The following is a 25752-nucleotide window of genomic DNA, read 5'->3' as shown; positions in this document are numbered from 1 at the left end:
AACACGTGTCTGCTGTAATTTGCAAATTTGTGCTTCTTCTAACGTTGTTTTGTCTTACTTTACCGTTCAGCACAAAGGTATTTATTTATCTAATACTTAATATTGTTAAAACTGGATGACATAAGTATGCATGAAAATGATGATGTCAAATTCTGCTCGCACAGTGATGCAGCTACAATAAGAAATAAAGTGGTGTGAAGAATTTTTTATTTAGTAAAAAAAAAAAAGTCCTTTTAAAAAAAATGAAAAAAAAAAGAGAGTGAGATTTAACTCGGCAAAAGAAATTCTGATTTGGTGAAAAGAAAATGTTTAGAAATTAAAAAGAAGGAAATATCTTATGCATCATTATAAGTGTTCATTAGACTTAAGTGAATGCTGTATGTTTAAAGTGCAAGCACTTGCATTGCATATTTTATAAAATTGTTACTTTTTTTCTGATTAAAGTTTTCTTTAAAAAAAATTAAAAATACACAATTAAAATTTATTAAAATTAAGATTTCGAAAATTTGGTTAATTTGTTGGCATGCAACTTGAAATCCCTAGCACAGACTCTGAAATATACATGTTAGTATATGAGGTAAAGGCGAATAAAGCTTCTGGTTTTGGAGAGGGACGTCTTTGGAAAGGGGGGTAAAAATATAGGGAGGTTGAACATTCATCTCCCCTTTCACTACGCCACTCGTACACATAAAACAACAATACATTTCATGTACTTTTTTGGAAAGTGTTCATGTTTGTTAGACCAACTCTAATGAAACTTTTACATGATGCTCATGATAACGATAATCTACTAAATATAAACTAAATTTTGACTTTGTTTTATCACAACTAGATAAGAGGAATATCTTTTAACTAACATAATGAAGCAAAAAAAAAAACTTTTTAAATTATTTCAGAAGCTTATTTTTTGTCCATAATAATTTGCTATGTGTTACTAACCAAATCTGATACATGTTGAAAATTAACATTAGATTCATCAATAGTTCCTTTAAAATCTTCCATCTCTAGAATGATTGTCTTCAATGCTGTTAGAACTAAAAAACAAATATACAAAATCTGGAATCAACTCTTTCAGCACTTATGAGGAAACAAATTTAATAACACTTTAAAAACATGAATACATATCAAATAAAACCAAGGGTCCGTTGAAAGTACAAAAGGAAATTTTCGAAAAATTTTAAAAGTTTCTCCCCCCCCCCCTCCCTCTTTTTTTTTCACTTTTTTTTTCTGGAAAAATGGAAAAATTGATTTTTACAAATTTAAATGAAGTTTAATGGTCATATTTTCTTACAAAATTTTAAAAGTAGTAAATATTTTAAAATATATATGCCGTCTATATTATTTTTCTTTTTCAGTTAGTACTAGCTGTACCCGCATGGCGATTCCCATGCTAAGAATTTAAAGGAAGTCCGTTAAATAAAAAAATCCATTCCCCTCCCCCTGTTTTTACGCCAAGTTTGACGCCTGCGGCGGTAAGCAATTGCGATTAAAAATCATGATACATCTAGGACAAAAAGGAAATTCCGTATCCCGTAGGAAACAGGATTCAACTCCCAAGCAGAAAAACAACACAATTGAAAAACTCAGTACATTTAGGACAAAAAGGAAATCCCGCACCCCGTATGAAAAATTTAACTATAGAGAAGATATCGTCTGAGAAAAGGGGGAAAAAATCTAGAATTAAAAAAAATGCCTCCCCCCCTGTCTGATGTCAAATAATCTGTAATCATATTTTTAAACTAAAATGCTTGAACTTCCTTTGAAAACCTAAATGCAATCCTTTGAAATCTAAAATATGTTGCAAAATAAACAAATAATCCGCAACTACATTGTTTATTGCCAAATTCGCCAAGCGACTTTCAAATTAAAAAGAATCAATTAACATTCGCACAATGAATTTAACAAAAATAACAACTGTGCAAAAACCAAATCAAGAATTAACCGGTTCTACTATTCGAACGCAACCGTATACCAAATATGACATCACTGCAGAAACAAAAATCAAGTTTAGCCTTGAAAATTGGCTCAATTAGGATCGCTTATCTCTCCTGTTCTAATTAATTGAGAGAAATGGAACAAACATCATCTTGTTCAGAAAGGAAAGCTCTTTCCAACGGCATATAATGTTAGAGGGTGAGGGGATTTTTTACCCCTAATTAGGCATAAAACGTGAAATTTCAGCTTAATTAGTTAATTATGGAAAAACTAATTAGAAATTTAGAATTCGGGCTTCAAGGTCCAGACCACCGGGGTACGTTAGATTTTTGTGCCAAGTTTCAGAGCTGTAGGTGCTATGGGGGGCTTCTGGCCATCGGGTACAAAGAGAGAAACACCCTCTGCTTCATATATATAGATAACACTGTCCTGTGTCCATTTAGTTTTAGTGAGAAAAGTAGCACATAATACTTTGGTGCACAGAGAAATTCGACTATCTTACAGCTTGCATTTTCCAAATTAGTGTTTCCATGAGGGATATTCATAAAAAAATATTCAAACAGAAAAAAAAAAGTATTGGAATTTTTCCTTGAGTGGAAATAAACTCTGCTGGTAAAAGAAAAATGGTTTTCTCCAACAAAAATTTCTGGGTTTTTCCCCAACATTCCCTTTTAGTAAAAAGGTTCGCCCCTCCCTTTTTTGCCTAAACAGACTTATAAGCCCACAAAGAATAGGAACAAAAAGGTATATCCCTCTGCAGCTTCGCAAACTAGGTAATATGAGGATTTCCAAACTTTTTAGAAAAATGATGAAATGAAATATAGAATCTTTTCAGAAAAATTGCTATTTATTTAATAATTAAACTAGTCAAAACTAATTTGAAGGTTTTTTTTTTTTTTTTTTTTTTTTGAGGGAGGGGGGCCATTTTAAAGCATAATTGAAAAAAAAATCAAACTATCACTCATGTAATAGTAAGTTGCACTGAAAAGTGAAAAATAAAATTCCCTCTCTAATCAACATCAATATTACTTTTAAACATTATACTTGATGTTGCAAAATTTTGAAAAAGGATTTTTCAGGGGCTTAGGGTCACACAAACGTAACAACATTTTTCTTTATCTTCGTTACTTTTGGGTACAGGTACATCAGACTTCAACCTAATTAAGAATCACAAGAGATGTTCACTTGACTCGAGTTCTGATTTGTGCACACGCACGTATCTACGTATAATATTTATCTTGTTTAGAGAAATATAATCGTAACAGCTGATGCAACTTTGTGTCAACAGATTGAGAGTGGGTGTAGTTACGTTTGTGCAACCCCAACCCCTGAGTTATCATCAGTATAGGGATAAAAAATAAACTGTCAACTAAAGCAGTATTGAGCTAAGTTGGTGCAAATAAATAAAATTAGAACAAACCTTTATCTTTTCCATACTGCTCCAAAGCTCTTTGTGCTTTTCTTTCTTGGGTCATATCTTTCCTTTTATTTGAGGCATTTTCTATCTCAGAACATTGATGAACATAAGTCCTGTTTTCATTAACAACATGTGGGTGACAAATGTCTCCTTGCTTTTTAAGCACTGTCTGCAAAAGAAACATTCACTTTCAACCATTTTCTGCATTATCCCCCAATGTAAATGATGATACAATGACACCAAACAAAAGATAGAAAACAGTAAGCAGCTATTTTTTTTTTACAAAAGTTGCAGCCTTTACAGTGGTTTTGAAACAAAATCGGGACACTTCAAATTTTTTTTATGTATGTAGTGTGCACATATATCGATACATTGGATTTAATATTATGTCCATACATCAATGTAAGTCACATGTATGACCTTGCATTGAAAGTATTTTACTGTAATAGAGATATATAACATAAGCATAGTGATTAAAATTCTTAAAGTAGATCATCAGCAGTAGTAATACGACACAAAAAGTTTTTTAAACATTCTATATAAGAGGCCTACATTTTACATAAATATCAACGAGGACTTCTAGAAATATCTTTGACAAGATAGATAACCAAAAAGGAGAAACAAGCAGACTGGTTGCTGGCATTAGGACCATGAAAAAAGGGGAAGAAATCCAAGTTACCGGTAAAACATCCTTACAAAATGTCTTATTCATGTCCATATTAAACATAAAAGCTCCAACAGCAAATTTAGAAACATGGTGTTAAAGTAACTGTTGTTTTTTCATGCACAGGGGTGCCCTCTAGAGTTTCCAATCCTGTGCCAAATTCAGTTTTGCGGGATTTCGGGATTGACTTTATTCCTTAAAAAAATTAAATTTTTATGAGAGAGAGAAAAAGCTATGCTTTTTAGGATGGACTGCTTTTATTACTTCAATTAGAAGTCTTCTTGAATTCCATACAGCAGTTGTAAAGTACAACAAAGCCAGATCCTAATTAGCAATTATTGTTTGGTAAGCAAAAGTGTGCCGCTCGTATGGGATGGTAAAGGATTTTTACTCGAAAAGTAATGCACTTGATGAAAACTCTTTCTCTATTTTTTTAAGCGTAATTTACTGGATTTTAAATTTTAGTAATGGTTTTTGAAAATTTTTATTAGTTTTATGTATTTTCTCAATTACTGAACGTATGAAAATTAAAACCTCCGAATGAGAATACCAATTCATTCACAGAAAAATATACTCTATTTTTATTGTGTTCTGAAATGGTAAATCCATTGTTGGTCATATGAGAGAAATCGTTTTACTCACTCTTCTTGCAGATATACGAGGAAGAAGAATCAACCTACAGATGATGCTTGTGAAAATAATCATTTTATGAGTGGCAAAAGCTGGAAAACACTTAAATGTAAAAAAAATTGCGGGATTGACAGTGAAATCCTGCAGGATCAATTCCGCTAAATATCCTGCGGGATCCTGTGGGATTCGGGATTGGAAACCCTAGTGCCCACATAGGGGGTACATCATACTGCAGACTGCCATTAATTTTTAGGGGGGTTGAGGTTATTTTTCCTTTTTTGGAGTGTTTTGCTTGTAGGGGTTCTTTGTGGTATTAGGGGGTGCGTCCTCGCTCTAGGAGGTGGGGGGGGGGGGGATTGAGAATCATTGATCATGCATAAAAACTTTGAAAAATATAACATGTTGATCTGAACATTGCACAAAGCATTAATATTGCCAATTACTTTTGAGAGGTAGGGTTCCCAGAAGAAAGAAAAAAGTGCCTTGGGCATCATACGAAGGTAAATCCCACCATGAAAGCATGTTATTTTTATAGGCGTAGGAGAGAGTTCTGAAGCTAGGTGGGTAAACCTAAATCTTCCCAAATCAGCTGTCCAAACAATGCCTTTAAAGGACATTGACATTCAATCACAGTGTGTGTAATTTAACTGCTCTCTTTTGCTGCCAGCAAAACTATTGCAACAGATATTAAAGAATGAATTTTGCTTTCTGTTAGAAAAATTGACAACAGAAGCCTCAAAATGCCTTCAGGAAGATACTTTGAGCTGCTGTTTTTCAAGTTCAGGAGGGATGTGAGTTAAGATCATGCTCATTCAAGGGGCATTTATCATCCCAAAAGATGAAAACATTGAAAAAAAATTAAACAAATTCAATCAAAAGGGTTGTCATTTCATAATAGAAAATTTTTCAAAATGGACAGAAAGGAGTTGTAAGTTTTGCCTGACAAAATTTTGTGTGAGTTTTTTCTATTCCCAAGAATGAATATATATATATATATATATATATATATATATATATATATATATATATATATATATATATATATATATATATATATAGTGGCATCACTACGGGGGGGGAGGCAGCAGGTGTCACCCATCTGAGGGGTGACACCCAAAGTGGAATTGCAAGTTTTTGAAAGATATGAACCTAAAATGCATGTTTAAGACTACAAATTTAAAAAATTTCCAGGGGGGGGACCCCAGATCCCCCTCTTTCAGACCACATATCAAGGAGTGAGTACTATACTCAGGATTAGGTTAATATTTTCAATACCTAGACCTAGTAATGACTTCCTCTTATTCCAAAAAACTAAAATCCATTATCTTTTCCTGTGTTTGAGATAAGTTTGAAATAATTAAGGGACCATAATTTTCATACACTGTATGAATTTCATGTCTTTGTGTTTACATAGAATATTAAATCTTGTTTTTTATTTATTTTATTTTTTATTTTTTGCATTTGTAGGAAGGGGGGGGGTATACCACAAATTACCGCTTTGGGTGTCACCCGAGCTATATATATATATATATATATATATATATATATATATATATATATATATATCACAAAGAAGCATTTAATGAAGTGGAAGTTCTAAAAATAGTTTTTCAAAGGACATAGCTTTTCAAATATCATTTTGATACAGTATATTCTCAATATCACGAAGTCGAAGGGACCGTAAAAAAATTTTGAAATATCGAGTTTGAGATAACAAGGTAACAAAATAATATTCTAAAAATTAGTCACGATAGTTCAAAATAAGTAGAACCTGTAATGAGAGTTGAAAAGTAGTTTTAATACTATAACAAAAAATTTAATTTTTAAAACGAGCCAAAAATAATAGAGAAAAAAGAATGCTCTAGTGAAGCAGCAAAATGTAGCAATTTATCACGACTAAACTTATCAAGGACTTGGATTGCCAAGTTGCAGAAGGGTTTCAAACTAGTTTTGAGAGGCCCCAGCACAAAATAAGTTGAACAAAGGATTCCATCATTCCTTGTGGTCTCTTAAGCGGTTGACCATTCATTTCCCCTTTTAAAGGAGGTGAAAATGGAGTCAAAAGGTCAAACGAAATGCCATGAGAAAAGGGCAAAAAGTTTTATGTAGATTTTTTGGGCTTCTCAGAATTTACATTTTCTGACACCCCCGGGATCTAGAAGTGGCAGTAGATAAGCATTCCCAACCCCTGTGAGAAATAATGAAGCGTGTGAGAAATTTTTAGAAACATTCTTTGTGTTGCTTAGAGACAAAAAATGAGGTTTTTCCGGAAAAATTATATTTGGTTTCGAAAAATATTCGACATAACAAGGTTTTAATTAAAAACTCTTCAACATAAGAATGAAAAATAACATTAGATAAATACACAAAATCAAGGGGGAAAATATTTTTTCGTCATATCAAGTTTTTTGATATAGTGAGAGTATAATGTATTTGAAAAGAATGATATCAAAGTTTAAAGAAGTTCTAGAAGTGGTTCTAAAAAGGAAAGGAAGACTAAGTTTAGTGAACTGCAAGGGAAAGAGCTTTGAAAAATAATTCCTTCAACTATTTACAAAACAATTGTTTCATAACAAAAGACTGGTATGGTCTCCCTAGTGAGCTCGAGAGACTTCTAGAGACTGGTCTTTTATAGGACAACAGAAAATTTCAACTTTTACAATGCATAACACAAAAGTTTGCTTCAAAATAATTTACAAAAAAATAAAAAGGAAAAAGTGAAATAAACTTACTTTAAATAAAGAATATATGAAGAAGACAATAATAGCTATGGTGTACATAGGAATGACTAGATTGGCGACACCTGCGTCTTTTGATGGTGGCTTTACTGTGTAACTAACAGATGGATGGAAAGGAATCTAAAAAAAAAGAAGATAAGAAGAAAAAAAGTCCAATTAATAATTGCGCACATTAAACTAACAAGGTCAGGTACCACAAAATGTCAGATCATACATCCTGCATCCATTTAGAGAAACTTCACAAGAAATAATTCCAAACATTTAAAAAATAATTTACATTAGTGTTTCTCCATCTTTTTTTTTTTAACTGGAAGAAGAAAAGTAAAAATTTCACAAAAAAAATTAGACTGGAAGGGATTCTTTTATTTTATTTATTTTATTTTATTATATGTATACACATATATATATATATATATATATATATATATATATATATATATATATATATATATATATATTATTTCTCCTCCAATCCGCCCCCCTCCCCCACCCCCTAAAAGAACACACACATACACACATTTTGTCTCATAGACGATTCAAAGCTTGAAAAAAATAAATGACTGATTGGTGGGACTTTTTATCCTTTTCTAGAAAAAACATTAGTGAGTAAAACTTCGCTTTAAAATAAAGAAGTTACAGAAAAAAAACAATGGAAAAGATAAAAGATAATTGCAATAATTATACATATGCAATAAACCAAAAATCCAAAGTTAACATAAAACATATCAAAGGATGTCATTGCTATTATTTTTGAGTAAGGAAAAAATTTTTTACCAAGGTTGCATCTTAACTTTTAATACTCAGGAAAACCCAGATTTAAAATCATACTTTCATACCAAAATAATATATAATCTTAGAGCTTAACCACAATATTAAAACTTTCATTATTTAAACAATAACTTTGTACATATCCTGTACTTCAAGCTCTTAGACCAAACGTGATTTTACTGCAGCTGAAATGAAGGAGCAAGTAGTTTTTAAAAGGTACCAAAATCCCTTTATTATATACTGCAATAATAATAATTTTGTCTAAAATGAAGAGGGAAAAGACAACAAGAACAATGAACAAATAATAAGTTGAAGTAAGGAAGATAACTTATAGTGATTGTTTTGCCAAAGCAATTACTGTATGTATAAATTGACTAATTTCAAGTTAATCACACATTATTTTTCTTCCTTATATATATATATAAATATATAATAGCCAAGTCCCTGATCAAGTAACCCTGAGTTTCTGTGTTCTGCAGACCCCAGGGTCCATGGTGCTTTCTAACTAAAACGTTAAATATAATTGAGATTGAAGGATGAATAACAATATTTTAATTCAAAAAGAAAGCATAATCCTAATCACAGCATTACGTCGCGGCCAGGGTAGGTTTGCCCTAACAACAGTTAATAATTAAAACTCTAATTTGCCATAAAAATACAACTCATGAAAATTTACAAACTTTAACTAGGCTAACAGTTTACTAACTTCAAAAGCTCATTTTTATTAGTAAACGTGTTGTAGAAACTTGGTGATAGCATTTTTATTTCTATTAGAATTTCAAATAGAATTTTACTCAAAATAATAATGTAAGAAATGAAAACCAGACATGAGCTCTGAAAAATATACAGAACAATGAATAAATAAATTTAAAGGAAAAAAAGTGCAAAAATATATTAGAAAAAAAAAAACAGATTTAAATGCGACAAATCAAATTTTTTTAGCATGTTCCGGGCAGGGGGCGTGAAATTCGTATTTTTTCTAGAGAGTGTTCACGGAGGTCTAAAGTTTGAGAATCTTTGAATTAGATAATTTTTGGCAATGTTTGACCTGCAGGGAATTGCTTTATTTTGACAAGGCTGAACTGGATTTGGAAACTTAACTGTTTTACTGGTAGGACTGTGTCATTTCAGGACTGTGCTGTTTTATTGGTAAAACAGTAAGTTTAGGAGAATGAAGAAACGAGAAAGTCGTCGACAATTAACGCAGTCTATACTGGAGTTTAGGCTTAATCCACTGTCAAACTATCAAAATATCACCAAACAAGTAATTGCTTTGTTCAAATGTAGAAACAATTTTCATATTTTTAAGGCAATTTTCTAGTCTAAAATAGTAGCAAAAAATTGTGGAAATTTGTTTCTATAAAAATAAATAAAATAACAACCATAAAATGTCGGATCATACACTTGGCATCCATTTAGAGAAACTTCACAAGGAATGCAGATGGTTCTCTATTTAACGACTTTCAAAGGACCACAAAAAAACGTCTTTAAGTAGAATGCTTCTAAAACTACAGTGGAGCATCCGGAGCTGTGAAATGTTTTCTTGAAATAGAGAAAGTCATTAAACAGAGAACAATATATAATTTTAAACATTTAAAAATGACTTATATTAGTGTTTGCGTACTTTTTTTAAAAAAGCTCGCCAAGAGATAAAAACTTCTAAAAAAAATTTTGAATAGTGGGGATTCATTTATATCTTTTCTTTTTGTTTATTTTATTTTTTTCCCCCCTTTCCCAAAAACACACACACACATAAACACAATTTGACTTACTAGATGATTCAAAATTTGTATTAAAAAAATTGCTTGATTGGGAATTTTTATCGTTTTCTAGCAAAAACATTAGTGAATAAAATTTTGCTTGGAAATAAAGAAGTTACAAAGATAAAATATAATTGTAATAAATATAGGTACAAATGCAATAAACTTTTGAGAAAAATTCAAAGTTAACATAAACAATATCATAGTTCATAGGATGTCATTGTTATTATTTTTGAGTAAAGAAACTTTTCTAGCGGACGGGAAAAAATCTCTGAGCACAGGCCATTTTTTTTCCCACAGATTGGTGTCAGTACATGGATCAGTTGTTGAAAATCCCTCAATTATATTATACCAGAAAAGAACATAAAAAAGCAGTAATAAAACAAGACAATACAGTTTACCTGACTACCATCTCTTGTTATTTTTTCTACTGGTCTAGCTTCTCCCATTGCTTCTCGCATCTGCGGATGAAGCATCTTTTGGAAATCTAATCTTTGTATATCATTCAGAATATCTATTGTTGTAAGAAAAATAGAAAAATGTATTGAAATAGTTTAAAATGGTACAAACAGAATAAAACTTGAAAGCAAGATATTTACTTAATTCTAGCAAATGTAATACAGTAGCAACAAGCTAAAAAAATCCAGACTCATTCAGAGTATGGCAAAGCTCAATTTGGGAATTTAAAGATTTTAAAAAGATTTTTAATTAAAAATATTAAAAAACATGAAAGTACCAAATTAAATTATGGAAAATGAATACAATTAAAAGAAAAAAAACTGAATACATGATATGCACAAACATTTGCATCACGATCAAATTTGCATCATTTTCTTCAATTCTAAACCTAATAATAGGATATAAAGCCGTAATAAAGAATATACAAGGGCTGTAATTATTACTTTTTTAACAACTAAATGCACACACAAAAAAAGTTACTATTGGAACTTAAACATTCCAATTGTAACTATTCACATAATGAAAATATATTTAGGGTACATATTTTTAAATTCAACTGATGCTAAAAATCTTATGCACTAATCACAAAATTATGCACGTCATTTTTTATAATAAAAATAAATATCAACATACGTCAATCAGAAACAATAATATGAAAATGAAATTATTTCACTCAATGTATTTACCAGGGTTGTTTGATTTAAACCACATTGGTTTAAATCACAGTTTAAACCAAGTGATTTTCTTTTCAAACCAAGTGGTTTTTTTTTCAAAAATGTTTCTTTTTTTTTTTTTTTTTTTTTTTTTTTTTTTGAGAAACTTCATCGTTTTCCCCCAAATGTTTTCATAAATTTTACACATTATTGCAAAGAGTAAAATCTAATTGATGCAAAGAAAGAAACAAAGCTTTATATAGATAAATTATAGATTTAATAAATTTAGAAACTTATAGTATTTAAGGAAAAGCAAATTTGCTAAATAGGTTTTCTTTTATTTTTTCCTTTTTTAAATCAATGCAGCTTTCTTATTAGGCACATACACATACAAGGCAGATCAACTAAGTTTTTCTAAAATTACATGGAGAAAAAATCCAAGTAGCTCTTTTTTATTTATTAAATTATCATTATTTTTCGTTTCGCTTTTCGAAGTCTTTTGCATTTCGAAATAGTCCAAAAAGCATATTTCAACCAAAACTTCATTTACTACCTAATTTGCTTGATTACTTAAGATTTATTGAGATAGATTATGTACTGTTGAAGCGATGCATAGTGTATTTAAACTTTAAAGTTAGAATATTTAAATGACAGGGAAAAAATAACTAAAGAAGTTTAAGAACACTTAGCATAAAATTGTGCTTATACTTTTGCATCCCTGATACATGATGAAAATTCAGAGCAAGAAAAGAAAATATATAAAATTATGAAAACAGAAAATATTCATGTAATTCAGTGCTCTTATTTCAAAAAAAATTAATGCCAAATTTTCACTTTTCAAAGAACTTTTTTTATCCCAATATAATAAAAGAAGTCTCATGTATAAATGGTATAAGAATCAATTAACATAAATTTTTATGAGTCTTCATTAGAAAATATGTTAAAAGAGTATTTTCATACTGAAGCTTTTAATTAATTCTTTTTCCTGTGATAAAAAATTGCATTCCTAAATGCATTAAACCAGGAGAATTAATGTTTACAATGGAAAACATAATGATTTTCTTAAAACCTACTTGTCCTGTTTCTATAATTGATACCACTGATACATTAGGTAAATAAATTACATGATTTGTAACTCTTTTTTTAAATCTTTAAAAAATATATACATTGATCCTTTGATTTTTAAAGTTGTATAATGAACATCAGACTTATAATTCATTTGTAGATATTGCAAAATAATTTCCATGTTTAGAATGCCTGATTTTATTTTGGTTTTATTTTTTTATTTATATAGCTATGGTTATGAGAAAGTTAATTTACAAGAATTTATTCTTGGTTATTTGTAATTAATTATGTCTGAACTATCACAGAAATTATTTCTTTGATTATTTATACCAATGCCCATTTGAGTATTGTATTTTTAAAAAAAGATTTTCAAACAAGATTCTCTTATAGAAATCTCGACATATGAGGAAATGAAATTACAAGATTTTACTCTTAATTATTTAATTAATTACGAAGAAATTAGATATAAATATGAATATTAAACATTCCTTAACAATTAATTGATGAAATCTTCAAGATTTTCCTAAAATAAAATTGTTTTTCCTACAAGTAGTGTTTAAACCAAATAAACCCGGTTTAAACCAAAAAAAAAAACTGGTTTAATTCAAAAAAAGTTTTTTTTTTTTTCAAAAAAAAATGTTCTTTTTACCAACTCTAGTATTGACTGCAATTGCAATTGAAAATACATATAAAGTAAAGTAATAAAATAAATAATGCAAACTTCAAACTATTATTTTTGAATATTTTTTCTTTTTTTTTCAATGTTGTCTTTTTTTTTTCTTATCCTGGCCTATTTTCTCTTGTACAAAACTTGTTAAAAAATTTCATTCATATTGTTAAAAGGAGCTTAACTCCTAAATATGGCACACGTCTTTTCTTCTTTATCTACCTACTTTAAAGAATGGACTTGTTTCTTAAATTATTGACAAGTGCTTCATTTTTGCGGCCAGATTTCGTTGCTTCTAATTGTAATTTTCCGCTGAAGGTACGTATGTCATTAGGTTTAGCGACTTGTTAACTCTATACCTTGGCAACATTAGAAAATGTGCTTACAGCAAATTGGTGATATTTACAATTAAATGGCAACCCTAGAATTTAGAAGTTGAAGTTGTTAAAAGTCCAACACAAAATTTTTAGTTTGCAAGACCAATCAACAAATTAAATCGACAGAAATGAAAATTGAGCCAAGTGAAGTGGTGAGCCAAGCCACCTATGTTGGAAAAGTATCCCTATCTTTAATTATGTGATGATTTTTCTCATTTTGACTGATACATTATGACTCTTTTAATAGTTCTCATTATGATCTTCTTGACCACAAATTAATTCGTTTTCAAAAAAAAAAGAAAAGAAAAAAAAACAAGTAGGAAAAAAAGTAGCTAGGAGAAATAAGTTAAAAAACAGGAAAATAGGAAAAGTTCTTTACTGTCTCTCTGATCAAGATAGTTTCAGGGCCGGCTCTAGTAGTTCTTCCGCCCTGGGCAATATTGACAAGTCCCCCCCCTCCCCCAATTGAATAATAATAATAATTGAAAAAATAATATAATGATATTTTAAGAAAATAAAGTGTTCACAATAAGGGAGTCTAGTTAAATTCCAAACTGGGTTTTTCACATCCAAGCACTGATATACACCTTAAATTATATTTTTATTGATATCAAAGTAGTGCATCTTATGGCGCTGAAACAGATATAAATATTTTCAAATGATTTTTAAATCGTGAAATTTGCTGCCTCTAAAAGTAAATTGAATTTCTAGTTCAATTCCAAACTATGTTTTACAAATCCAAGCACTGGTATACACTGTAAATTATTATTATTATGATTAATATTTTTTTTAGCATTGAAGTAGTGAATCTTACAGCACAGAAACAGGGGATATTTCGATAATTGGGAATCTGGCGATCTTTCTTCATTGGAGTCAATTTTTGGCTCCAGTGCCTGCACAATAGTTATTTTTCTTTGCAAATCAAAACAAAGTGTTTGGAAGCATCTATTTATATAGGGTTACTATAAATCAGCAAGGTTACCAAAATAATATTATTTACACCAAAAATGAGACGACTTCGCCAGATTCCCAATTATCGAAATATCCCCCAGAAACAAATATTCATACTCTTAAAAACATTTCAATTTCGAAATATGCCGCCCTAGGTAGGGTGCATCATTTGCCCAACTATTCTAAAATTGTTTTGTCCCTAATTTAAAAATGTTCTCATACCACTAGATAGTATTCCTGTGAATTTTTATGAAAATCAAAATTAATTTAGGTATCCCACCTCAAGCAAGAAGTTTCTTTTTTAAGGTAAATGAACAATTATAACAATAAAAAGTGACTCAAAGTGCAATACTGGTAAATAATTTTTAAATTATTTAATTTACATTGTACCTGTGTTAATTTTAATTGTTACCATGTTTTCAGTAACTTTCCATAACATATTTTGTAACTGTAACAGTTCAGGTTCACTATTTGTTTTCAACTTTCTACCGTTTTCTTCTACCATACAACTACTAATGCTAGTTCTTTAAGTTTTCTTCTTGTTATTCTATGCATATGTGTTCTAAATTACTTAAATAAGTTAATATATTCTATTTTAGTTCATAAGGTGCATGAATTTTTGAAAGTAACATATTTTGAAAACTTTTAATAAACATGAGTGAATCAGCTGCTGTTGAATTAGTGACATTTTCTCCTCAAACAAAGCCTTGTTCATCTGTACAAAAGGTAAAAGTCAAAACCAGACAATCTTTAACGGTATTTGAACTTAGAAGTGGAATAACTCAAGAGGACTCAGAATTTAAGGGTTCATGTTTACCCACTAGCTTGCAAGTGCTTCGTTGCTTGATGTATCATATTGAGAAAGGTGCCGATCGGAATCTTACCAAATGGGAGTCTTCAAAACTTGTCTTGTCAAAAATATCTGATTTCTATGCAAAAGCAAACATTCCAAAGATTACTGAACGTAAATCCTGTGAGAAAATACTAAAACTTCATGAAGACAACACAAAATGAAAAGCAATTCCTCTTCAAAGAAGAAATACAACGAATTCTATTAATAAAGTAAAGAAAATGGAAGAAGAATTATCTAAAACATTTTCGTTATGACTTAAAATTGTAGAATGCCTTATAAAAAATTCAGAAGATTTAGCTTTTCTTCAATCTATGAAAAGTGATCGTCTAGCAACCTTATGTTCACATGATAAAATATTACAGCAAAAAATTGAGCGTCGGGAAATGCGTGAAATATCAAAAGCAGCATTTTATGAAAAAATAGTCAAGGAAACAAGCAACATTAATACAAGTTTTAATTCAGCTATTATTGATGAAATTGAAAGAGATGAAAATAGTGATGTAAGTGAGGCAAGTGATGAGACAGATCCAAGAGATTAGATTTAAAATGCTCATACCAGAAATCATCCTCGTACAGTACAAACTGGTACATATGCTTTTATTCCACATGATATTATAAAACGACCTGATGTTATATTATTAGCAACACGTTTAAAAATGACACCAGCACAGCAAGCTTCATACACTAAAGCTTTAATAGCAGAAATTGGTGGTGATTCATCCAAAATTTCAGCATCATATGCAACAGACAGAGCAAGACGATCAAGTGTCAGAGACATTGCCAAAGCTTGTAAAGATCAATTTAATGCTTATGATTTGGCAACTTTCCACTGGCATTCTAAACTCTTACCAACTTTAACAAATCAAAATATTGCAGAAGAAAAGCTTGCAGTTCTAGTGGGTAATTCGTATGAAGTTAAGCTTCTTGTTGTACCAGCATATCCACCAGGGACAAAAAAAATAATAAATAACGGCGATATCATTGCTAATTTAACAACTAATTTGCTAAATTCATGGAACTGTTCTGACTCAATAGTTAATGTGTCATTTGACACAACTGCTTCTAATACAGGACATATAACTGCAGCATGTGTAGCTATTTAAGAGCGTTTGGGTAAAGCGCTCCTGTGATCAGCTTGCGTACCACATTGGAGAAATTATATTGTCACATGTGTTTGACAATTTAAAAATTGAAGCATCGAAGTCACCAGACATATTTGTGTTTAAAAGATTTGACAAACATTATACATTACTGCAGTTTGTGGAAGAAAGATATACCGCTAATATATAAATTTATCCAAATTTGATGACAGTTCATTCAGTGAGTCCGCAAAGAGATTAATTGACGAGTGCAAAAACAATGTTATCAAATTAGCTAAATCAAATGTTGTTTTGCAGAGGTGATTACTTAGAATTTGTTCAACTTTGGCTTTTATTCTCAGTAAACGATCCAAATGAGATAACTGCAGCCAACTTTAAACGCCAAGGAGCTTTACACAAAGCACGATGGATGGAAAAATTAATTTATTCAATCAAAATTTGCTTATTTCAACATCAAATCCAAGAACTACCAACTGCAACAATAACTACACATCAAAAAGTTTTAAAATTTAGAACCTTTGTTAATTTCGTCACTTTGGTACATAGTTCATGGTGGATGACATGCACTTCTGTCTTTTATGCACCATGGAATGACTTGCAATTCTTTCATTTACTTATAAAATACAGTATTATTAATTCAAAAATTTCTGGAAGTCCAATTAATGCTTTTAAAAATCACCTTTGGTATCTGACAGAAGAAACTACCTCTAGCACTATGGAGTGATAAATTGCCTGAAGCAGACCGACGTGATCTTGCTGACAGTATGTTAGTATTAGAAAAGCTAATCTTTCTAATCCAACACACAGATTTGGTATGGGTTTTGGAAAACCAGTTTCCAACACAAATTCATTTATCATCAACACTGTCTGATTTTGTTGGCATTGATTCCTGGTTTTTATTTTTAATTTTGAAGTTAGATTCAGAATTCATGGTGGAAGATGATAAACAGTGGTCAAATTGTATTTCCTATCAGACTTCAAAGACTAATTTGAAAGGAATCAGTGTAGTAAACGATTTTGCTGAGCGAGGAATAAAGCTGATCAATGACTTTTTAATATCAGCCAAAACAGAAGATCATTACCAGAATGTATTACAAGCAGTTGAGCATGATCGAAAACAACTCTCAAATCTTCGCAAAAAGAGAAAAATTGATTAAAAACTAACTTTTAAACCGAACTTTAATATTTATCAAAGTAATATTACGAAATATACTATAAATTTGCTTCAGTAAATCAAATAATTCTCTCAGTAATTAAATAAATATAAAAAATTGCTTAATTTTCTGAGTTTTCGTAACTTTCAATTGTCAGGTGGCACACATAAATATTGTTCAAAGTGGGAAAAATTTCACACAAATTATTAATTTTGTATGCAGAATAAAAATAGCTTAGGGACAAAGCATTTGTAATCGAAAAAAAAATTGACGGGGCGTATGATGCACCCTAGCCCTAGGCATCTCCTACTGTCTGTCTTTCATGAGAAAAGCTCCCGCCGTCAAGTTTGAGCCCGTCTACTGCCAAAGAAACAGACTTCGTTCATTTTCTGCAAGGGTTAGCAGGAAGGCTGTTTGGCGCCATTTCGTCACTCGTCTGCTCACCTTTGTGCAGTTGTATGGGTTTTTCCAACATTAAGCTTCCCTTGGAAAAATGAGAAGCGCTGTTGCTATAGCAGTGGACAGGCACAGACATTTCGGCGGTGACTTTTCTTGTGATTGGTCGGCCCTGGATATTTTTACTCTTTAATTAAAATGTATACTTTCAATATTTGTTAAATTCAAATGCTAACAAGTACAGGGCTCATAGCAAGTGGAAAAAAATATATAAGAGTTTAAAAGGAAAAATATAGGAGTTTGATAGCAAAATATATAGGAGTTTAAAAAGAAAATTATAGGAGATTGGTAGAAAATATATAGGAATTTCGAAAAAGTATAGCATCTAGTATGTTTGGAGCAACGTACAATACAAATCAGAGCACCAGTATCAATACAATTCTATTATGCATGATGTCATAGCAATGTGAAGAGTCACAGATGTGAGAGCAAATGAATTTTTGTACCCACAGTCGCTTATATAAGTCATGTTTGTTTAAAACAATTTTGATTCAATTAAGCAAAATTCTGTGAGCATGTTTTTCTTTTATTTTAAACATGAAAAATTCTACATACAATATCAGAGAACTTTATTAAATTTTTCGTTGAACGAGATATCATTAGAAGTATACCGCTTACTAAAAATATCAATTCTCTGATTATTTAAAGAATTTAATTGCAAAACAGTATGAAAAAGCAATTACAAAATTCAGATTTTAACTTATGTGCTTCGAAAACTGCATCTCTTATTGATTGCTAAAACTAGGTAATAATTAATTTGGACATTCTTTTTTTGATCACATAAATTTACCCATTATCTCGGTATTGGTACTTCAATGCTTCAATGCTAACAGTAATGATGAAAAGTCCCGTCAACTCCATGTCTCTCGTGTCTAACTGGTTTTGTTGGACATATCATGAGAAAATAATTACAAAAAGTGTGCAACACTCTGCCTTCCCTTTGTTTCACTATTTACAGAAAAAAACTGATTTTACTAAACGAAGACAAAGAGAAAAAAAAAAGACTGCACTAATGGATCACGTTTGTGGGAGAGAAATGGTTGGTCTCATAAGTTTGATTCATTTACGCAGCAAGTTTGATTCAAATATTCTGCTATTTTGTAATGTTAAAGTTAAAACTGGATTTTGTTTCGCTTTTAAGGAATTGATTCATTAAAGTGGCTGATCGATTGCTACCTGGCGCTCACTGTAAGTGTATTATCCATAACTTACAGTTAATGTGTGTATATATACACACATGCATAAAAACGGAGAATTTGACCTAATCTGCCAAACGAAAGGGGATGTTGGAAGAGCCCAAGTGGAGCATAAAACCATCCATTATTCTCTCCAATTTATAACCATAACCGAGTAAATAGAAAAAAATGAGCCAAAAAAACATTTTTGAGATGAAGACCAATTTCTGAAATTCTTGGAAAATCTACAGACTTTGAAAAAAGCAGAAAAAATCCTATAAAATGACTTTTTTTTCATAGAGATAGTTACGTTGTTATTTTTCAGCAAGCTACAAGCTTTGAAACATTTGAAGCATTCAAAGTTGAATTGGTACCAAAATCTGCACACGGCATTTTCAAAAATAATTGTTTGAGCTACAACCGGTCATTTGAACTACATATAAGGAAATTAAAAGCTTTCAAAATCTTTACAGCAGTATACTTAAAGTTAACATGTTAAACTATTAAAATTACAAAGTAAACTCATTAAAATAAAAAAAAATTGAAAACAAGTTAAAAGTTGCAAGTAAAACCATCTATGTTTCGTATATTTCATAAAAATAATCAAACAGAAATTTAATACATGTGCCAAAATTAAAGATCTAAGAGTACACAGTGCAGCAGAAAAAGAAGAATGGATCAAAGAATTTTGCATTTTTGGGCAGCATTTAACATCTGACGAAAAAAATATAGGAGTTAGTGAGAAAATATAGGAGAATATCTGACAAATTGTGAAAATATAGGAGATATAAGAGAACTATGAGCCCTGCAAGTACTACGTTATCTACCATTCAAATATTTAAGTTTGAGAAATTTATTATTTAACTGTTTTATATTATTTTCATTAATTATTTTTAGATCCCAAGAATGTGAAATGGGCAATTCCATGGTGTCGGAAGTAAAAAATGTAGAAAAATGTCTCAGTTTTAATTTCATTTACCAAATATAAACTGTTCCAAAATGATCAAATTTATTTATAAGATATTTAGTACATCCCACTGAATAAAAAATCATGTTAGTTTTCCAAAATAGATTCCTAAAGTATAAATTTAAAAAATTTAATGAGGTGGTGTCAGACATAAACACACAAATAGTAAAATTGATGGTTCACATAAAAATTATTATAAGTCTGAATTGGCTTACAGTTTAATTTAAAAAGCAGCATAATTCTAAAGTATACTTATGATTAAAGCATATTTCAGTTTTCAAATGATATTATTAGGAATAAAATTATTTAAAAAATATTTTTAGCTTGGTGTCGGACGTAAATTTGTAGGAATGCACCGGATATCCGGTAACTATCCGGCCTATCCAGCTGCTCTTTTAACTATCCAAAACTATGAGGTATCCGATCCGACAAGCCACTTCGGATCCGGATATCCGGCAATTTTTTGCAGGATATCCAGGTAGTTATCCGGTAAAAATGTGAGAGATATCCGGGGTTGATGTGGGGTTATCCGGTACGAAATGAGGGTTTAATTTTGAATTTACTTTTGCAAAAATTCCAGTTAAAGCTTTCACTATTTCATAAACTTTTCGATGATGCTTTCTCTTTTAATTGCTGCTTCAAAAACGACAAACCTAGCTTCTGGCATTCCCCCGCGTCCCCCCCTCTCCTTTGCGAATCTGCTGACGGTATGTTGCTAATAATTTCTCCCTCCCTCTCTCACTCTCTCTGCTTTAACACGCTGAAGTGAAAAGTCGACTTTGAAATTGTTCATATCAAAGCACTTGAAGTTGGAAGAGCGGTTTATTGTTCAAATATAAATTTATAAGTTCATTTAAGAAAGATTGAACATGTTCAGCATATTTTTTAATATTATATATAAGATGTTAATTTGCATCATTAAGTATGTGTAACTTTATTTTTTGGAATTTAGTAAAATTTCAAGTTGATTATTTAAGAATTGATTTATTAATTTATTTTTTAAAGTGTGAACGTGTTTAACACGACTCTTAATAGTTTGTTTAAAATGTTAATTTGCATCATTTACGAATGTGAATCTTTATTTTCTGAAATTAAAGTGAAATTTTCAGTTGATTATTTAAGCATAATTTTATTTATGTTTAAAAAAAAATGTTAACATGTTGAGAACGACTTTTAATAATATATTTAAGATATTAATTTGCATTTTTTAATAATGTGAATCGTTATTTTCTGGAATTAAAGGGAAATTTTAAGTTGATTATTTAAGCGTAAGTTTATTAATTTGTTTTTAAAAAGTGAACGTGTTGCGAATGACTCTTAATACTGTATTTAAGATGTTAATTTGCATCTTTTAAGAGAGTGAATCTTTGTTTTCTGGAATTAAAGTAAAATTTTCAGTTGATTATTTTAGCATAAGTTTATTAATTTGTTAACTGGGATGCCCACCTAGGGGAAGGGGATGTTTTAGGGGTATTTTTCTCTCTTTTGGGGGGCTTTCTATTTGGGGGAGGTATTTATGGTTTTTAGGGGGTGGGCCCTTGCTCTTAGGGGGGCACAACTGTATTTAAGATGCTAATTTGCCTCTTTAGACAGAATGAATCTTTGTTTTCTGGAATTAAAGTAAAATTTTCAGTTGATTATTTTAGCATAAGTTTATAAATTTGGTAACTGGGTTGCCCACCAAGGGGGGGGGGGGCGTTTAGGGGTATTTTCTCTTTTTTGGGGGGTGGGCTTTCTATTTGGGGGGTATTTATGGTTTTAGGGGGTGGGCCCTTGCTCTTATGGGGGGCACCCCTGTATTTAAGATACTAATTTGCATTTTTAGAAAAAAAAATGTACCTTTATTTCTGGAATTAAGGTAAAATTTTAAGTTGATTATTTAAGTCTATTTATTTTTTGAGTCAAACTGGCTCTGTTTTAATATTTTCTTTTTTAACTTGTATGTTAGAAAAATTTTACACGTGTAATAAAAATGATTTCAAAGCAAAGTTTTACTTTTTGTTATTTCTAAATTGGAAACAAGAAAATGTATTACTTTATGATGAAGTTTTAAAAAATTTCTACACCTCATTCAAATCTAATAACAAATACGACTCATTATACGACCTTTAAAACTTCAACTATGAATAATTAAAAGTTTAAACCATGTGTACATTACATACAGAATTAATTTTTGCCGAAAGTTTGTCTCTTTCGAAAAAATCTGTCGAAACAAAATAATATTTTACTGTTTCATTTTATATATAGCACAATTCCTAAATTAAAATATAGAGGCTCTAAAAAAGTACATTTGAATGTACTTAGCATGTTTTTAATGAAATGATATGTGGAACAAGTTTGATTTATTGTTTTGAAACGGCGTTGTAGAAAAATATGCGAACATGCAATGCAATCGAAATGCCGGATATCCGTATCCGGCAGGTAAGGGGGCATTGGATATCCGGCAAAATCACTATCCGGTGCATCCCTAGTAAATTATTCATATTGGATGTAAACTATTGCTCTTAAATGTAAATAAATAACAAGGATTACAGTTATAAATATGTAAATTATAGGTTACATATACTGAAACAAAATTTACCAAGTTAATTCAAAAGTAGGGTTGATTGGGTGAAGTGGGACACTGGGGTAAGTGGGTCACCCCCAAAAATTGAAATATCCATGGTTTTTATACTTTTTTACATTGATCATGTCATGGTTCATCACAGTGATTCGTTTTGCATATATTTGGGTAACGTTGAATTTTTTTTCTAGGTCAGAAAACTTAGTCAAAAAAAAAAAAAAAAATCTGAAAAAAAATTTTTGGCGAGGCAGCATTTTTCAAAGAAGTGTTCCCCAGTTAGCATTAATTTTTTTATGATCATTAAACATTCATGTACAAATTAACTTAAAGTGCATTGCTCTATCAGAATTTTTGAGTAAAATATTATTAAAAACTGTTTCAGAGGAGGGGCCCCACTTAACCTGCAAAATTTTGCTGAGGTCCCCACACTATGGGGTAAATGGTTCTCCCCATAACAGTGATGATTTGAAAATCAAAAGCAACTCTGATGAAATATTTGTATTAGTTAAATACAAGACAACTATGATGACTTTGTAGGAATTGATAATTCAGCTACAAAAGCTGGTGATTAGCTATTTGCAAAACTTACCTGAAAGAAAACCATCAAGATTTATATGGGTTGAGAGTTGATAATTGTTCTTCCTTAGCCAACTTTACATAGACGCAGTGATTTAGTGTTTCCAATATCTTTTTTCACTTATAGTTTTGCCAAATTTGCAAAAATTTATCTTAATCAACTGCATTACGTTCATTCAACACACCTTTTTTCAAAAGGGGTCCTACTTACCCCTATCAACCTTAAATGTATATACAGTAAATTCACTAAGTTGTTTTTTATGCATGTTTCACTTTAACATTAAAGGCAAAAAAAAGGAGAAACACAGTTGAAAACATATGTTGGTTAAAGGAATGTAACAGTGTCGGATGTAAATAGTGTCGGACGTAAAAAAAATTTTAGGTCCGACACCTAGATTTTAGTAAAAAATATTTATTTGTTACAAAATGAAAATAGGTTGCATCAATGAGATTGAAAATCTTACTTTGAACGCAAAAATAAATGTATGTAGCTTTAAAATTATTGGCTCAGCATAATTAACTGCACATTTTGGTGTTGGACGTAAAACACTTGAATGTACCTTGGAGGAATTCTTTTACAAATCAAAGTGAATTATATTTTGACACTTTTTTGCAACATCACCAGCAACAAATTTGTATCTTTAAATGGTTATTCATCTCAATTTATAATATTAGTATGTATTTTTTGGATAAAAACAGAATTTCTTCGAGAGACACCAAATATGGTTTGAAAATGACGACCTTAATTTAACCTCCAGTAACTTATTTATAACTGAAGTGGTCAAATTTTAGACAGGCATTTCAAAATATACAACTCTTTACCTTTAAAATAACACCTCATTTGTTTAGAAATTTTAATTTTGAAAATTTGATCATCATCTGGTTGACCTTATCATGGAATTGCCCAAATTTCATCTCAGAATACATTATGTTATAAACATAAATTCAATTAAAATGAATGAGCAAGTCAATTGAATTCGTATTTTAAGAAACATTAGATAGTAGACCACTGTTTCGCGGGTTTAAGTAGAACTAGCAATATTGAAATTATCAACGATAAATATAGGTACATATGAAAATAATTTTTAGAAAATAGCAATTTTTAACATTTCTATAAAGAAAAAATGTTAAGAACTTGTGGAGTCAGTTTTGATAAAATTAAATTTAAAAAAAACTTCAATCAACAAATCACATACCAGCTTCATCTTCATCAAATGGGAAAAGAATAGATTGTATCATAGGATAAAATATCTTTGGCCATAACACTGCAAAACATCCGACACCAACAGCAAGCACTATTAAGCTTCTTTTAGAAGGACCACTGTCTATAACGATCATTGTTTTTCGGAAAAAGATAATTCAGTAAAAATTACAGTTGGCGAATCATAAAAATATAAATGCAAAAGTGACAACTAGAAACAGGCTCTGCGTTCAGCTAGGCTGATCCTAGCATAAATTTAAGGACAAAGACGTTAAAAAGCATAATGACTCCTTTGAAATTATCAAAAGAAATAAAATTCTAAGAAATTTTTTTTTGATGAAAATTGGAAGCACATATCTGAGCATATTAAAAACAAAACTGCTCGTTTTCAAATTTTGTCAACAGAGGGATACACTATAAGTTATCAGTTACAGCTAAGGATGTTAATGAAAAAAGTATGATGCGGAAAAAGCTGAGGGTATGTTCGAATAGATTAACCGTTGACTAACCAGGAACGTTCAAATAAAGCAACCATGATGAAAACTCGAACTGGCCCACCGGCTCATCGGCCCCCGGGCCAATGCGCCCTCAAGCCTGAAGACCTTTTTTAACTTTTTTTTTTCGGCTAAAAACTTTTTTTTTAGCGCAACTTTATTTTTTTTCCCATTGCGCTCATAAATTCGGAACTGAAAGTAAGTAACACGCCATCTGGCGAGAGAATCTAAATAGGATAACATGCTATTTGCACGTAGATCTGTGTGTTGAGTTTTTGAGCAGCAGAAAAAAAAAACATCCGTGGATATCAATTTATTGAACGAATATGAAAAGATCTCAACCTGTTATGTCTGCAGAAGCTATCGTTTAAGAGTAAAAACTCTTGCTATATCTGATAAACGCATTATAAAAATACTTGTCTTGTCACCGCTTGTCACTTCATCCTATTTACGAATCACGATCATTCGCATCCTGCTTGTGAGACATGCGCGCGCACCATTGACGTCTGGTCACGCCCCCTTCCTGACGTTTGTCTTCTGTTTTCCTATTTAAATAGCGCCCCCTATAGTTACTTTCCGTTCCGAATTTGTGCGACTTCTCTTCGCTTTTTTTTCCCTTTAAACCCGTAAACCTGTGTAACATCATTTTTTCCCCTTTTCTTAGTTTCTTTCTTTCTTTCTTTTTTTTTTTTTTTTTTGAGCAAACACATTGCTTATTGTTCTCATTTGACGGTTTTGAATTCCTATGATTTTATTCCCCCCCCCCCCGCCTCCCTCTGCAGCACCACCGTCAACCGGCACCTCCCGATGCTTTTCCATATCCAACATACACACGCATGCATACACACACCCGCACACACACACAAACACACATACTCCTGCCTGCACACACACACAAACACAGACGCCTACATACACACACACACACTCGTGATTGCAAAAAAGCATAATTTGAATTCCAAATGTGAAAACTCAAATTAATTTTTATTTATTTATTTATTTATTTAATTGGTTTATCTTCATCTTTTGGAGGAAAACGTTAATCACAGTGGAGCAACTTTTTGGATGTGACATTTTCTTCGAAGTTTTTTCAAGTTTATTGCACTTTCCGGAAACGGTCTCCTGTAAA

General features: G+C 30.8%; 1 protein-coding gene across 1 annotated transcript; it reads right to left on the bottom strand.

Moving 5' to 3' along the window:
* LOC129227797 (resistance to inhibitors of cholinesterase protein 3-like) lies at positions 1-24521 on the bottom strand. The gene is made up of 6 exons (XM_054862407.1): positions 24125-24521; positions 10314-10426; positions 7379-7504; positions 3356-3521; positions 940-1034; positions 1-172 (listed from the first exon to the last, which is right to left on the bottom strand). The coding sequence occupies exons 1-6, from the start codon at positions 24264-24266 to the stop codon at positions 146-148; spliced, it is 669 nt and encodes a 222-aa protein (XP_054718382.1). The 5' UTR covers positions 24267-24521; the 3' UTR covers positions 1-145.
* Between the last annotated feature and the right edge of the window lie 1231 nt (positions 24522-25752).

This window comes from Uloborus diversus, chromosome 8 (assembly GCF_026930045.1).
Source record: "Uloborus diversus isolate 005 chromosome 8, Udiv.v.3.1, whole genome shotgun sequence".
Classification (NCBI taxonomy): Eukaryota; Metazoa; Arthropoda; class Arachnida; order Araneae; family Uloboridae; genus Uloborus; species Uloborus diversus.
This window is presented reverse-complemented; position numbering and strand designations above follow the sequence as displayed.